Below are 13864 nucleotides of genomic sequence, written 5' to 3'. Positions count from 1 at the left end.
GGTCTGTGCTTTATCCACTAGGCCATGCTGCTTCTCTGAGCTTGGAGGGGCATCTCTGATTCCCAACTGCTTCCTCGGGAGTGCAGTCCCTATAGGGAATTGGGGCCCAGAACACAAGACATATGACCTTTTCCTCTTTGAAACAGAAAATAAACGGTATTTTTCTCAAGCTAATGAAAGATACCAAGTTTGCAGCGATACAAGATCAAAAGAGCATCAAATCAAATCCACTTACAACTACAAATCTCTGCCTGGTTCTGGACCACTCCCTGATCTGGAGTCCAGCTTTCCCAAACTAATCCAAGTTAGTCAGGCTCTCTCCTCATGGTTTCCCTCACCTCCCCCATAGCAGGTGTCCTTTGCAGATCAATCTAATGGTACCCCTACCCTGTGGTAAAAAGCCCCCCAGACTTTTCATTCCCTCACTTGCCCCCAGCCCCTGGACCCAATTCCTGAACTAATTCTGCCACAGCAGCTCTAGTGATAGTGGAAGTTGTGAGTATGCAAATTGCCTCTTTCATTCCACCACCTATTTTCTTTATAGCAAGTTGGGGCTCTGTATACATTTCACCTAGAGACATTAGTGCAAGGATTGACAAAGTGTTAGCCCTTAGAATCACGGTCAGATTGCCACATAATGTTGGTATTTGTTAAGCGCTTACTATGTGCCGAGCACTGTTCTAAGCGCTGGGGTAGATGCAGGGTAATCAGGTTGTCCCACGTGAGGCTCACAGTTAATCCCCACTTTACAGATGAGGGAACTGAGGCACAGAGAAGTTAAGTGACTTGCCCACAGTCACACAGCTGACAAGTGGCAGAGCCTGGAATCGAACCCATGACCTCTGACTCCGAAGCCCAGGCTCTTTCCACTGAGCCACGCTGCTTCCCGACAGTATGATGGGGAAACACACACACACACACACACACCACTGGGAAGCCTGCACTAATGTTTTTCCTGTTTCCTCCCTTCAGGGTCTTCGCGGCCCCGTTGGACCCCTCGGACCTCCTGGGTCTCCGGGTTTGGTGGTGAGTGAGGGGCAGTGGAGGGCATGTGGGGTCAGGTAACAACTCTTTGGATACCAACTATGAACCAGTTAAGCCTCGGCCAGGTCCACTGACTTCTGGCCAATCACAGACATCCCTCTCATCATCAGAACGAGTCATCAACCCCCACCAAACCTATCCCATTCCCTGACCAAAATTCTAACCCTCACCCTAGCCTCTCCTTTACCCCAAATCCCTATTCCTTGTCCCCATCGTGGCTCTGACCCTGCCACAAATCCTAACTATAACCTCTTTCAGTCTGGGGATAGACTTGCCTCTATCTTGCCACCCTGTAGGGCAGATCAGGCGCTAGTCCCGGGATTCTTCGGCTAAAACCCCCTATAGGGCTCAAGGTTGTGCTGTGACTTGTCTTAACTGGCAGAAGCCAGGATTTGCCCTAACTTGAACTGTTTGAATTTATTGTAATTTCATGTTTCCAACCTTCCACACTCCTACAGGAATGTTTCTCTACTAGAGCTCCCTGAGATTCCCTAGATTAAGTTTCAGTCCCCTGAAGCAGTGTGAGTCATTCGGGGTTCCACTCTCCTTGGGGTTGGTAATTGTGCTTGGGGGTGGGGGGAAATGGGCTAACCGCTTGTTGCAAACCCCCCGGCTCGTTCCAACCAGGGCCTTTCTGGACTAGGGGAGCCTTGGTGAGACATAGTAGAGTTAAACCACCCCATCAACCACCAAGGTTACTGTGGAAAGTTATTTAGTTAGTTCTACCAACGTGCAAGGGAGTAACACAAACACACGCTCATTCACTCCACCAAGGGTCCATACCAGCTTGCTGGTCGAGGCAGCCCATTCTGCTAATGCTTTTTCTTCCTGCTTCCAAGTGCTGCTTACTCCCTTCTTGCTTTTCCTCTTCTCTGCACGCTTCAGTGTTGCTTCCTTACAGGCCTCCTGCATGCTTCTTCACGATTCAAAGCGACTGCCTTTTATCTGCCTTGGGTGTGGCAGCTGGGGCTTTACGTAGCAGCCATTGATTGGTCCCGGCCCCTTCCTGGGTAGAACAGAGAGAGAAGGCCACCCCTCCCTCCATGTTCTGTCGCCACAGGCCTGCAATCACCTGTCTCGAGTTGATCGCATCAGTGCCTTCCCGAGTTCTCTTCCCGAGTTCCTCTTCCTTGTTGTTCACAGGATCACAAACAGTCACTAATAAGGCATCTTACTGTGGGCTCACCACACCCCTTCCTTGGGAGTGCCACCCCGATTTGGATTTGGGGGCTCGGACACACGAGTCACGTGCTGTTCTCTCGGAGAAGAGATAGAAATATTATGCTAAAGCTAAGGAGAGCTTGTTCCAGTATTAAAGTCATAAGCAACAATTGGAAGTGAATGAGCTCACAGCAGATAACAAGGTTACCACAGTACAAGGTCAAAGGAGCATAAAATCCAATCCACTTACAAACCACAAATCCCTTCCTGAGCTAAGATCCAAGTTCCCCCAATTTTTCAGCACAGGGCTTCCCTCAGCTCCCCCGTAGATATCCTTGGAGGTAAATCCTCCTCATCAAGAAGCCCCTCGTGTCTGGTCTCCAGATGTTTTATATCTTCACCTGTCCCCAGCCTCCTGACCCCATTCTTGCCCTGGCATTGGTTCAGCTATGGTCAACATAATAATAATAATGTTGGTATTTGTTAAGCGCTTACTATGTGCAGAGCACTGTTCTAAGCGCTGGGGGAGATACAGGGTCATCTGGTTGTCCCACGTGAGGCTCACAGTTAATCCCCATTTTACAGATGAGGGAACTGAGGCACAGAGAAGTGAAGTGACTTGCCCACAGTCACACAGCTGACAAGTGGCAGAGTCGGGATTGGAACCCATGATCTCTGACTCCCAAGCCCGGGCTCTTTCCACTGAGCCAAGCTGCTTCTCAATCAGATCAGTTGTCTTTCCTATTTCTCTGTTTCCTCCCCTCTTAGTCCAGGCTGGGAAAATGCCTCAACCTCTGTTGTATTGTTCTCTCTCAAGCACTTAGTACATTGTGCTCTGCACACAGTAAGCACTCAATAAACAACAACGATTGATAGATTATGTGATGGTCAAGGGTAAAGGCACTAAAACCGCTCCCCAGGGTTCCCCTGTGTTGTGCTGAGGCTTGCTACCACCTCTTCCCTCTCCTGAACTGTGGGAGTTGGCTGTAATAACAAGGTCCCCAGTTTTCCTGACCTAAAGTTACAGCTCCCAAGAAAGGCACCAGAATCATTCAGGGTTCCACTATCCAGCCCCCTCTCCTCTGGGGCCAGTAAATGGGCTCAGAGGGGTGCTTCCGAATCCTAACTCCTCCCTCGGGAAAGCAGTTCCAATACAGACAGGGTTCTCAGAGCAAACACACACAGCCTGTCCCTCTCTATATTATAAAAGAAAGAAAAAGTAGTTTACTAAAGCTCTAACAAAGTAGCTCTAGTAATAAGAGTAAAATCATAAACAGCACAATTAAAAGGGAACAAGCTTATAGCAAATATTCAGGTTGCAGCAGATCTCTCCCTGGCTCTGAACTACTTTTTGAGCTAGGATCCAAGTTCCCTGAAATCTTGGCCCTAGTCCTCTCCACACGGCTTCCTCACCTGCCTCCAGCTCCCCCTGACTCCACTCTTGAACTGGCATCGGCTCAGCTCTGTTGAGACTATCATTAGATCAGTTGTCTTCCCTGTCTAGGCCAGACTGTGCATGAATGGCAGAGGGAAATCCATCTGCAGAATTTCCTATTGTCTCAAAACGGGCTGGTCCCGGTGTGATGGGCCAGTTGAAAAGTGAGATTTGGCTCTTATAATATACCAGTATTCCAGAGACATCAGTGCATGGATAGGAAGGTTGTTAGCTCTCAGTGGCTTGGTCAGGAGCACAGCCCCACAGCACTCATGTCTATATTTGCCAATTCCCTTCACTGTAATTTATTTTACTATCTGTCGCCCTCACTAGACTGTAAGTTCCTTGAAGGCAGGGATCTCGTCTACGAACTCAGCAGATAATCCTGGCTCCACCACTTCATTCATTCAATCATATTTACTGAGTGCTTACTGTGTGCAGAGCACTGTACTAAGCGCTTGGAAAGTACAGTTCAGCAACAAACCACTTGCCTGCTGTGTGACATTGGGAAAGTGACTTAACTTTTCTGTGCCTCAGTTTCCTCAACTGTAAAATGGGGATTACATACCTGTTCTTCCTCCTACTTAGTCTATGAGCCCCATGTGGGGTAGGGATGGGGTTTTACCTAATTAAGTGATAACTGGAGGTCCCAGTGCCAGAGTAGGCTGGTCAAGGTCAGTCACCTCCCCTCTCTTCCCAACAGGGTCCTCTGGGCCAGAAAGGATCAAAGGGATCAGTGGTGAGTATTCTCCTTCCCCTAGCTTTGGTGAGGGGTCTCCAGCCTCCCAGTGTCCCCAGCCACCTGCTTCTCCCAGGCTAACCCCTAACCTTAGTTCCCCTAGCCACCAAGGGACACTCCCTGTCCTTCAGCCACCCTGCGAAGGGAGGGTATCCGCTCTACCCCTGCCCTTCCCGCTTACTCCCCACAGTTTCCTCACCCTTCGCACCTATGTTCCTTCCCCTCTCTCCCTCTACCCCACCTGGGTCCCACATGCCTGACTGGGTTTGTCTCCCGTGAACTGGGAGCTTGGGCACTGTCTTGTCTGAAGTGAATTCCTCTTCCCTCCCAGGGACCCGTTGGCCCAAGAGGAGACACGGGACCCCCCGGACCTCCCGGGCCTCCGGTAAGTTCCATGACTCTCAGCCTTAAAGGGTGGGGTAGAGGGAGCGAGCCGGGTGCCATGTTGGGGTGGGGGCAGGCTGGCCCCGTGTGTGTGTCTGTGGTGGGGGGAATCCCTTCTGCCCCAACCCCCGACCCTGGGCCCTCCAGCCCCCCTCTTTCCCACTTCCCTTGACTAAGCTCTGCTTCTCCTCCCTGACCTAGGGTCGTCCTGCTGAGTCCCTGTCTGTGGCCGGCATGGCTAGGAGGCGTCGGTCTCCTGTCAGTTTTGGGGGTCTGGGAGATGGCGTGGAGGAAGTCTACGCCTCACTCAACTCTCTGAAGATGGAGGTGGAGAGACTGAGACTGCCAGAAGGCACCCAGGACAGCCCTGGGCTAGTGTGCAAAGAGCTATACGTGGGCCACCCACACCTGACAGATGGTGAGAATAATTGCCAGGTGGGGTGAGAGAGGGGGAAGGATAATAATAGTTATTGTGGTACTTGTTAAGTGGTTACTATGTGCCAAGTGCTGTACTAAACGCTTGGGTAGATACGAGTTAATCGGGTCCCACACGGGATTCACAGTCAGAGAAGGAGGGAGAACAGACAATGAATCCGTATTTTGCAGATGAGGGAACGGAGAAGTTAAGTGACTTGCCCAAGGTCACACAACAAGCACACGGAGGAGCTGGGATTAGAACCCAGCTCTTCTGACTCCCAGGCCTGTGATCTTTCCACTAGGACACACTGCTTCTTATGTTGATCAGTGTGGGACATTGGAGTAAGAGGTGGGCTGGGGTCAATCCTGCTTTGGCTCCCTGGATTCCTAACCTCCTCTGCTCCCCAGCTCTGTTACCTCCTTCCCCAGGCTTATGCTTCTTCGGCCCTGGGCCCCTCAGTAACGGCTGGGAGTAGGGGAAAGATGAAACATCTGATGAGGGTCTGGCTGGACCCTGGGAGGGGCCATGGGACTGTAATCAAGTCCTGTTCTTCCTCCTCCTCCCACTCTCTGGTCTGTGCCATAGGGGAGTACTGGATCGATCCCAATCAGGGCTGTTCCCGGGACTCCTTCAAAGTTTTCTGCAACTTCAGCGCTGGAGGAGAAACCTGCCTCTTCCCCGACAAGAAGTTTGAGTTGGTGAGAAATCCCCACCCAACCAAGGGAGGGGAACTCCCATTCTCCCCTCCCCAGCCCCAGTCTGCATTTTTCTCCCTTTTTCTCTTTTCCCATCTCCCCTCCTATCTCGGTCCCCATTCCTTCCTCATCTCCTGCTGGTGGCTCTTACCATCGCAATCCCCTCATAGGCCCCAAATTCAATCGGTCACCAGTTCCCACCCCATACGGGCCCTTCTCACCACCTCCCCTCCCTTTGGGGCTTTCCATCTAAGACGGGACCCGACTAAGTGTCCTGGTTGGAGGAGCGTAGCTGGGGGAGGGGTTGGGAAGAGCAAGTGGTAGGAAGGGGAAGGAATAGTGCTAAACAAGCCCCTCCCCCCCGACCCCATCCCGACCGACTCAGGATGGAGGGGCTGGTTTGAGCTCTTGGTTTCCCAGATGGGGGTACCTAAGCGACAGGGTCCCTGCCCCCTCCTCCCTCCTGTCCCCTCCCCTGATTGCTGACCTAGGTGAAGCTGGCCTCCTGGAGCAAGGAGAGGCCAGGGGGCTGGTACAGCACATTCAGGAGAGGAAAAAAGGTGAGTATTTAAGCCACTGGGGGATATCAACCTTCGAGACTCATCTTGGGTTGGTCGGGGGGGGGGGCACATTATCTCTGGGTGGATCATTTTTGGGGGTAGGGTCTCAGCTCAAAGAGCTGAGCACTCAAAGCAACCCACTGACCTCTCCCTTCCCCCTTCAGTTCTCCTACGTGGATGCAGAAGGTCATCCAGTCCTCCCCGTCCAGCTAACATTCCTGAAGCTACTGAGCGGGTCTGCCCATCAGACCTTCACCTACCACTGCCAGAACTCGGCTCCCTGGTTCGACGCCACCGTGGGCAACTATGCCCATTCCCTCCGTTTCCTGGGTGCTGACGAAGGAGAACTGTCCCACAACCAGACTGCAACAGCTATCCGAGTGCATTCTGACGACTGCAGGGTATGGAGGAGAGGGAACGGGAGGGGCGTCAATAGACCTGGAGCCCTGTGAAGGCAGGGACTGGGGGCATTGAATGCTGGGGTGGTGTGGGACCGAGGATCCAGAAAGGCACCCGGTAGGTACCAGTACAGCCTTCATTGTAGTTTTCAGTATAACCCCTCCCACACCCTGCCCCCCACATACGTCCCAACCCTCTCGTCCTAGACCTCTCAGTCCTTCCTGGCCTCATAAACACCCCCTCCACCCATCCTCGTTTCCCCTTGACCCTGGGTCTCAGGACCCCTTGACCTCCTTGCCCGACTCCAGCACCTTCTTGGCTCCACTGGCCACCACCAGCACCCCCAAATCCCCCCAATCCCCACAGTCTCCCACTGAAACCCCTGAGTCCTAGCTCTCCCACCATGTGGCTGAGTCACCCGCAGCCTCCCTGACCCCCTCCAGTTTCTCCCGGCCAGCCCCTATATGCGCCCCCCTCCCCCCCACCCCGGCCAACCACCACACACACACAAACATACACACGGCTGTAACCTGCTCTCTCTCCCTCTCCCTCCAGATGCGGAAGGGACAGGCCAGGACGGTGCTGGAGGTGTTATCCCTCCGGGTGGGTCAGCTTCCTCTCCGAGATGTGGCCGTGTCAGACTTTGGACAGACCAACCAGAAGTTTGGGTTTGAGCTGGGCCCGGTCTGCTTTGGTGGTTGAGAGAGGAGGAGACTTTGGTGCTAGGACTGGGAGGCCCTGAGCCCAGACAGACCTGGTAGGGGGGTGAGTTTCAGGACAGTGCCTTTCCTGCCCTCCTCTCAAGGCAATGGGCACACAGGAAAGGTGGGCGGCAGACAGCCAGTAGGAGTCCCCGTCCCCTGAGTCCTCCCCTCTCCCTGCGTCCGGCCTCATCTGCTATTTATTCCCAGAGTCCCCAGCCTCGTTTCCAGTCCCTCTGGTGTCTGCTCTGAAGCCCTTGCTGAGAGGAGGGAGTGTGGTGCTGGTGGTGGGGGGGTCACTCGGATCAGATCTCCCCCACCTCCTCATGCCCATGTCTGGACGGTCCTGTGATCCCAGCACATATTTCTGGTTCAGGGTCTGTTGTCCCCCTCATCACCTCCCCACCGCCCCCCCCCCCAATCCCGAGGAGGTGCAGCTCTTAAATCTCACTTGCGGAAGAATAGGGGGTCTGCCTCGTCTCTCCTTAGCCCTCCTGCTCCTGGACTGGGTCAGAGTACCCCTCTGCCCCCCGACTCTCACCCCGGCTCTCTGGCTCGGGGGATGGTGCTCTACCCCCTCCGCAGATTTTGTATGGTGCTTTGGCTCTGGCCTCCTGTAACCCTACCTGTATTAACGAGGACAATAAAAATCCACCTCAACACCACTTGTCTGATCCCGGCTCTGCCAGTTGCTCACTGTGGTGGGTGGGTCACTTGACTCCTCTAGGTCTCAGTCGCCTCAGCTGCAGAATGGGGATTAAAATGGTGTTCTCCTTCCTACTTAGACTGTGAGCCCCCTGTGGGACTGGGACACGGGATGGGAACTTCAGAGTTTACCTTACCTTACCTAATTCCAGAGACATTAGAGCATAGAGCAGCAGAATATCAGAGGCCTGGCCAGACTGCTACAAGTTATATCACTAAGTCCAGAGCACTTGGGAGAGAACGATACAGTTGGTAGACAGGATCCCTGCCCTCAAGGAGCTTACAGTGTACCCCTGATCTTGTGTGGAAATCGGGTGGGGTTCAGTATCTGGTCAAGACATAAGTACTGCATTGTAATTTCTTCTTAACATGATGTTTTTCAAGAACACGACTCTGGACTACATAAATAGTGCGTGGAGTGGCCTTGGTATCGCACACACAGGGGTGAAAGGAATTAGTTAGGAAATATGGACGGGAGGAAGTGAGTTTCAACAGGACACTGAAGATGGGGAGGGCTGTGGCCTGGCGGATTTGAAGGGGAGGGAGCTGCAGGTGGGGAAAGGGTGTGAAGGCAGAGACGGAAGAGTGGAGAGCAAGGTATAAGGCGGTCAGCTTTGGAGAGGCAAAGAGCATGAACTGGAGAGGATCAGGTGAAGAGAGTCGATATGTGAGATGGAGGGAATTAGTGGAGACCCTTGAAACCAAGAGTGGAAATAAGCCAGAACCCCCTGGCATAGTGGTAAACTGGTTACCAAAAAAAAGAACAAAAAACCTTCTGGTGCAGGCATTCTGGTATGAATTGTTTCAAAGCAGATGCTTTTTTAGGTTTTCTTCTTCAGTGCCAAGCCTCCCTCTGCCATGACTCAGGAGAGGGGCTTACTACCCACTGTAGGTCTTATTCTCTATTGGAGTGAAGGGTCTGGAAGGAGAGCAAACATAAACTGCAACTGACCCAGTATATACTAATTCATTACAAGACAATTTTTTAGGTTCCAGAGTACACACTCTGATGTCCTCAGACACACTCATGCATAGTTGCCATTCATTGGTTTGGCAATAATGGGGGCCAGAGCCCTTTGAAGCAGTTTGGTCTAATGGAAAGAGCCTGGGCCTGGGAGGCAGAGAACCTGGGTGCTAATCCTGACTCTGCCACTTGCCTGCCGTGAGACCTTGAGCAAGTCACTTCACTTCTCTTAGCCTCAATTTCCTCATTTGTAAAATGAGGATTAAACCCTACTCTTAATCAGACAGTGAGTCCCATGTGGACAGAGACTGAGTGTGATCTGATCATCTTGTATCTACCCCAGTGCTTAGTTCAATGCTTGGCACACAGTAAGCACCTAAAAAGTACCATAATTACTATTCTAAATGCAGCGAAGCAGTGGTCCTACAGCACCCACACAACTTCGATGGATATGCCATCTTCCTCTCCCTGGTTTTTCTAGATGGTCCTTGAGCAACATCCCTTTTTTTCCATTCCATTTCACTTCTGCTTTGCATCTTGTTCAAGGCTTATCCTGTTTTCCTCCTCAGTTGCTGACTGTTTGTTCTGTACTGATAGGAAGAGTCATGCAGCATTCTTCGGGTGATAAGAAGAGCTTCCTGGCTTGGGTTTCTGCTTTCCTTCACAGAGGCACTTTTCGTTTCTTTCATCCAGCTTTGGTCATTTTCCCTCCTGGACACTTGCTTACAATCCTTCTCATTCAAAGGAATCGTTATTTCTTACAATTTTAAGATGAACTCATTCACATCTTGATGAGGGGCTCCATTCCGGCAAGAGGGGCTGGGTTGCCCCTCACTGCAGGGAACTATTGATTAATTGGTTGATTGGCATGTGGGCCAAGGAGCGAACTTGGCCCCGAATGTGACACTGGCCCCGCCTGAGGTTCCAGCGTGCCAGGCAGCCAGTTGGCTTCCAGCAGTGCCATCTGCAACTACAGCAAGCCAGCCAGGCTCAGGGTGGAAGGTGGGCATGGGGGCTGCTCCAGGATGAGGACCAGGATGAGGACACTGTCGACCATCCCCTCCTCCTCCATACCTTATCTCACCTTGGCTTCACGGACTCTGTCCTCTCCTGGTTCTCCTCTTACCTCTCTGGCCGATCATTCTCGGTTTCCTACGCCGGAGCCTCCTCCCCCTCCCATCCTTTAACTGTTGGAGTTCCTCAAGGGTCAGTTCTTGGCCCTCTTCTGTTCTCCATTTACACTCACTCCCTCGGTGAACTCATCCGCTCTCACGGCTTTGACTACCATCTCTACGCAGATGACACGCAGATCTACATCTCCGCCCCTGTCCTCTCCCCCTCCCTTCAGGCTCGCATCTCCTCCTGCCTCCGGGACGTCTCCACCTGGATGTCGGCCCGCCACCTAAAACTCAACATGAGCAAGACTGAGCTCCTCATCTTCCCTCCCAAGCCCGGTCCGCTCCCAGACTTCTCCATCACCGTGGATGGCACGACCATCCTTCCCGTCCCGCAGGCCCGCAATCTCGGTGTCATCCTTGACTCGTCCCTCTCGTTCACCCCACACATCCTATCCGTTACCGAGACCTGCCGGTTTCACCTCTACAATATCGCCAAGATCCGCCCTTTCCTCTCCACCCAAACGGCTACCTTACTATTACGGGCTCTCGTTATATCCCGGCTAGACTACTGTGTCAGCCTTCTCTCTGACCTCCCTTCCTCCTCTCTCGCCCCGCTCCGGTCTATTCTTCACTCCGCTGCCCGGCTCATCTTCCCGCAGAAACGATCTGGGCATGTCACTCCCCTTCTTAAACAACTCCAGTGGTTGCCTATCGACCTCCGCTCCAAACAAAAACTCCTCACTCTAGGCTTCAAGGCTCTCCATCACCTTGCCCCTTCCTACCTCTCCTCCCTTCTCTCTTTCTACCGCCCACCCCGCACGCTCCGCTCCTCTGCCGCCCACCTCCTCGCCGTCCCTCGGTCTCGCCTATCCCGCCGTCGACCCCTGGGTCACGTCCTCCCGCGGTCCTGGAACGCCCTCCCTCCTCACCTCCGCCAAACTGATTCTCTTTCCCTCTTCAAAACCTTACTTAAAACTCACCTCCTCCAAGAGGCCTTCCCAGACTGAGCTCCTCTTCCCCCTCTACTCCCTCTGCCATCCCCCCTTTACCTCTCCGCAGCTAAAGCCTCATTTTCCCCTTTTCCCTCTGCTCCTCCACCTCTCCCTTCCCATCCCCACAGCACTGTACCCGTCCGCTCAACTGTATATATTTTCGTTACCCTATTTATTTTGTTAATGAATTGTACATCGCCTTGATTCTATTTAGTTGCCATTGTTTTTACGAGATGTTCTTCCCATTGACGCTGTTTAGTGCCATTGTTCTTGTCTGTCCGTCTCCCCCGATTAGACTGTAAGCCCGTCAAACGGCAGGGACTGTCTCTATCTGTTGCCGACTTGTTCATCCCAAGCGCTTAGTACAGTGCTCTGCACATAGTAAGCGCTCAATAAATACTATTGAATGAATGAATGAATGAATGACCGGGTGGGGAAGGAGGGAAAAAGGGAGATGGTGAGCCTGAACTGTAGCGTGGTCTGGTAGATAGAGCATGGGGCTGGGAGTCAGAAGGACCTGGGTTCTAATTCAGGATTTGCCACATGTCTGCTGTGTGACTCGATTCCTGCAGGACCAGGGGACTCTGGGGAACAGTGAAGTTGGGGACCTCCAGATTACAAAACGGTTGCCAGTCTATTGAGGAATCAGATCTGCAACTAGGAATTCCCTCTCTGCCACCGGTCTAATTTACATTCCAAGTTGCCCCAGGGGCCTATACTTTCCTGGAAAAGGGACATCCCGATCCCCCTCCTGCTTGACCGACAGAGAATTTCTTTCAGTTCATTCATTCGTTCACCGTTCAGCTGCTAGATCGAATCAAGAGTGAAAGTCAAAATCAACTCATCCCGGAATAAAGCCAAGGGATATAAAAGAGCCGCGGTCAAGGTCCCTAGGTCGGAAGAAGGCAGTAGGAGCGGGGGCTCATTTTTCCCCGGGCTCACCCTGGAGTGGCTCTCCTGGTCCTGCCCGGAGCCAAGCTGGCTGATTGGGAGCTGACTGGCTGTCTGGCACACCTGCAGTTCCAGAATCCCAGAGGGAAGAGGCAGGTTGCTTCCAGATGATAAGTATATTATCTCTTTAGCTGATGTTTTTTGTGCTATACTAATGTGCTAATGAAGTAATGTGCTAAATATCCTATCTCTGACACTGCTGGGAGGAGCAGGAGGAAAGGTAATTTCATTTAGCACCATCCCAGGCCAATGAGCAGCAGAGCGACTTAATGAGTTAGGGGACCTGGGTTCTAATTCCGGCTCTGCCACGTGCCTGGTGGGTGACCTTGGGCAAGTCAGTTCACTCCTCTGTGCCTCCATTTCCCTTTTTTCAAATTGGGGTTAATTACCTGTTCTTCCTCCCCCTTAGACTGTGAGCCCCGTGTGGGACAGGGACCGTATCTGACCTGTTGGTTATCTTGTATACACTGTGGCGCTTAGCACGTAGTAAGCACTTAACAAATGCCACAATTACTATTAATCAGGAATCCAAACTGGAGGAAACAATCGTAAAGAAAGAAACCAAAGCTCTCTTCCTCCGTTGAGTCTCCCCACTCCCCCCAACAACACACACACACAACCCGGTCAGAGATTGGGGGGATGGGTTGGGGGGAAGGGATAGCGGACTACTATAGTGTTATAGCGGTACAAAGGCCAAGAAGCCATAGAGGACTGGGATTCAGTCATCCCCACCAGTGGGCAAAGAATCAATCAATCGATCGATCATATTTATTGAGCTCTTACTGTGTGCAGAGCACTGTACTGAGCCCTTGGGAAAGTACAATACAACAATATAACAGACACATTCACTGCTCACAACGAGCATACAGTCTAGATGAGGAGAGAGACATTAATATAACTAAATAAATTATTGATATATGGGCTGTGGGGCTGGGGTTGGGGGTGAATAAAGGGAGCAAGTGAGGGCAGAGGCAGAAGGAAATGGTGGGAAAAGAGGAAATGAGGGCTTAGTCAGGGAAGGTCTCAGACCCAAGCTTCTCACCAGGGAACCCAGGAAAAGAAGTGTCTATAGAGGAGGGCCTGGAAGAGGACCTCAGAGCGTGAGAGCAGGCCCTGGGGGAAATCTCGGTGGGGTGACCTGCACCCCATCCCAGCAGAGGTGTCTCTTACCCACAGGGAGAGTGAGTAGGGGAAAATGAAAGGTCTAACTAGGGGGATTTTAGTAGATTACTTCCACAGGAAGACAGACCTAGGACATGGGAACAGCAGATGAGCTGTGACCAAGCAACATGGCCTAGTGAATAGAACACAGGCCTGGGAGTCAGAAGGACCTGACTCTGCCACTTGTCTGCTGTGGCAAATCACTTCACTTCCCTGTGCCCCAGTTACCCCATCTGTAAAGTGGGAATTAAGATGGTGAGCCCCATGGGGATGGGAACTGTGTTCAACCTGAATAGTTTGTATCCACCCCAGTGCTTACTTCAGTGCCTGGCACATAGCGCTTAGCAAATGTCACATTTATTAATAATACTACTACTACTAATAACAATAATAAAAAACCAAAGCTTAAGCAGCTGAATGCCATGACCTGCCCGATG

At 52.1% G+C, this 13864-nt stretch overlaps 1 protein-coding gene across 1 annotated transcript in view; it reads left to right on the top strand.

Moving 5' to 3' along the window:
* The window catches only part of COL5A3 (collagen type V alpha 3 chain), a 38002-nt gene extending 29801 nt beyond the window's left edge, over positions 1–8201 (top strand). Inside the window, exons 60-67 of the mRNA XM_029053380.1 lie at positions 973–1026; positions 4344–4379; positions 4711–4764; positions 4965–5181; positions 5767–5879; positions 6368–6436; positions 6601–6837; positions 7391–8201. Of these exons, the coding sequence (XP_028909213.1) occupies positions 973–1026; positions 4344–4379; positions 4711–4764; positions 4965–5181; positions 5767–5879; positions 6368–6436; positions 6601–6837; positions 7391–7537 (927 nt within the window). The 3' untranslated portion in view covers positions 7538–8201. The remainder of the gene's footprint in view (positions 1–972; positions 1027–4343; positions 4380–4710; positions 4765–4964; positions 5182–5766; positions 5880–6367; positions 6437–6600; positions 6838–7390) is intronic.
* The last annotated feature ends 5663 nt before the right edge of the window (positions 8202–13864 follow it).

Source organism: Ornithorhynchus anatinus, chromosome X2 (genome assembly GCF_004115215.2).
Source record: "Ornithorhynchus anatinus isolate Pmale09 chromosome X2, mOrnAna1.pri.v4, whole genome shotgun sequence".
Classification (NCBI taxonomy): domain Eukaryota; kingdom Metazoa; phylum Chordata; class Mammalia; order Monotremata; family Ornithorhynchidae; genus Ornithorhynchus; species Ornithorhynchus anatinus.
Note: the sequence above shows the minus strand (reverse complement) of the source record. Positions and strands in the feature narration are given on the sequence as shown.